This window comes from Panicum virgatum, chromosome 7N (assembly GCF_016808335.1).
Source record: "Panicum virgatum strain AP13 chromosome 7N, P.virgatum_v5, whole genome shotgun sequence".
In the NCBI taxonomy this organism is placed as follows: domain Eukaryota; kingdom Viridiplantae; phylum Streptophyta; class Magnoliopsida; order Poales; family Poaceae; genus Panicum; species Panicum virgatum.
The window spans coordinates 28,618,053-28,619,708 of record NC_053151.1 but is presented as its reverse complement, the minus strand read 5'-3'; the positions used below and the strand labels follow the sequence as shown (position 1 = coordinate 28,619,708).

The 1,656-nt window shown below is 60.7% G+C and overlaps 1 protein-coding gene across 2 annotated transcripts; it reads left to right on the top strand.

The window, feature by feature from the left end:
• Positions 1–1,346, top strand: LOC120682816 (NDR1/HIN1-like protein 1). Of its 2 annotated transcripts, XM_039964842.1 has the most exons (3): positions 1–452; positions 565–890; positions 951–1,346. In XM_039964842.1, the coding sequence occupies exons 1-3, from the start codon at positions 243–245 to the stop codon at positions 1,027–1,029; spliced, it is 615 nt and encodes a 204-aa protein (XP_039820776.1). In that variant the 5' UTR covers positions 1–242; the 3' UTR covers positions 1,030–1,346. The 2 variants fall into 2 exon arrangements, with proteins under 2 accessions (XP_039820776.1, XP_039820775.1); XM_039964841.1 differs by having other exon boundaries at positions 565–1,346.
• Positions 1,347–1,656: the final 310 nt, after the last annotated feature.

Below are 1,656 nucleotides of genomic sequence, written 5' to 3'. Positions count from 1 at the left end.
ATCGAAGCAAGCGCACCGCACGGCCCTCTAGTTTAGTCGAGTTGTTGGAGTAATTAAAAGGGCACCCCCACTCGCGCCACACTTTGGCCTCCCACCGCCCACATGCGCGCACAGTCCACTCCTCCTCCCTAGCTGCTTTGCTTTTCCGGCGAGCTGAGCTGAGCTCCGTCACACCAGTACCAGTAGTCTCAGACCAGCTCCGAACCCAACTAGCCGCCACCAGTAGGTGTAGGCAGGTCGCCATGAGCAAGGAGAAGCACTACCGCGACTGGATCCTCCGGCGCTGCTGCGCCGCCGTCTGCGCCTGCGTCCTCACGCTCGCCGCCGTCGTGGGCTTCATCGTGCTCGTCATCTACCTGGCGCTCCGCCCCTCCAAGCCCTCCTTCTACCTCCAGGACGTGCAGCTCCGCTCCATCGACCTCAGCGACCCCGCGCTCTCCCTCAACCTCCAGGTCCGTACGTGGCTAGCGTTCTTTCTCGATCGCATTGCTAGCTAGTATTCGGTGGCCGGCGCCGGCGAGCCTGCCCAACCAGCCAGACCTTGGTTGATGCTCCGGATGGCAGGTGACGATCGCGTCGCGCAACCCGAACGAGCGCGTGGGCGTCTACTACAAGACCCTGGACGCGTTCGCGACGTACCGGGACGAGCCGGTGACGGTGCCGGTGGCGCTGCCGGCCATCTACCAGGGCCACAAGGACGCGTCGGTGTGGTCACCGGTGCTGTCGGGGGAGTCGGTGCCCGTGGCGGCGTACGCGGCGGACGCCATGCGGCAGGACATCGCGGCCGGGTACGTGCTGCTCCACGTCCGGGTGGACGGCCGCGTCAAGTGGAAGGTCGGAAGCTGGGTCTCGGGCGGGTACCACCTCTTCGTCAACTGCCCCGCGCTGCTCGCCGCCTGGGGCGGCGCCGCCGCCGGCGGGGCCTTCGCCGCCAGCGCCGCGGCCGGCGGCGCCGCCGTGCCCGCCGGCGTCAACACCACCGTATCCCTCAAGTTCACGCACCCCGCCGACTGCACCGTCGACGTCTGATGACCTCTCACGACGGCCGGCCGGGCGCCCGTTCAGTCGCCGTTCGTGCGTGCGTACGATGACCCGTCGCTCGCGCGCGCGTAGCCATCGATGGAGCAATCTTGTAGCAGTTGAACAAGTTCCTCTCCTAGTCTCCTTAAATATTGTTATTTCCGCTTTCTTTCCGAACCTGTGCAGAATAAATAATTATTAAAGCTACTGTGCGTAAACACCCTCTGCCTCGTAGATTAATTTGCTATTTATAATTATGTAATATTTCCACCGAAAATAGAATTAATTTCCATCTATCCGAGTGTAAAATTCTATTTTTGGGCTTAGTTACTTTGGTACCATGCATGCATGCACCTTTGTGTTTCATCTTCTTCCCCCTTTCGATCTTTTCTCGTGTTCCATGCATTGAGCTGTGCGTAACATCTACCGTAACATGGCATGTCCACGGCGATGAAGGAGACTGAGCGCGAGAGAGACAGTCAGATAGATGCAGCAGGGGACGTGTGCCGCTTTCTGGAGCCTGTACAAACACGAGTCACTGGAAAAAGGGCCGGGAGCGTGCCGGGAACAACCGGCCGGATTGGAGAAGCGGAGAGCGACGCGCCACCAGCTGCTAACGAAACTACTACTCGTAGT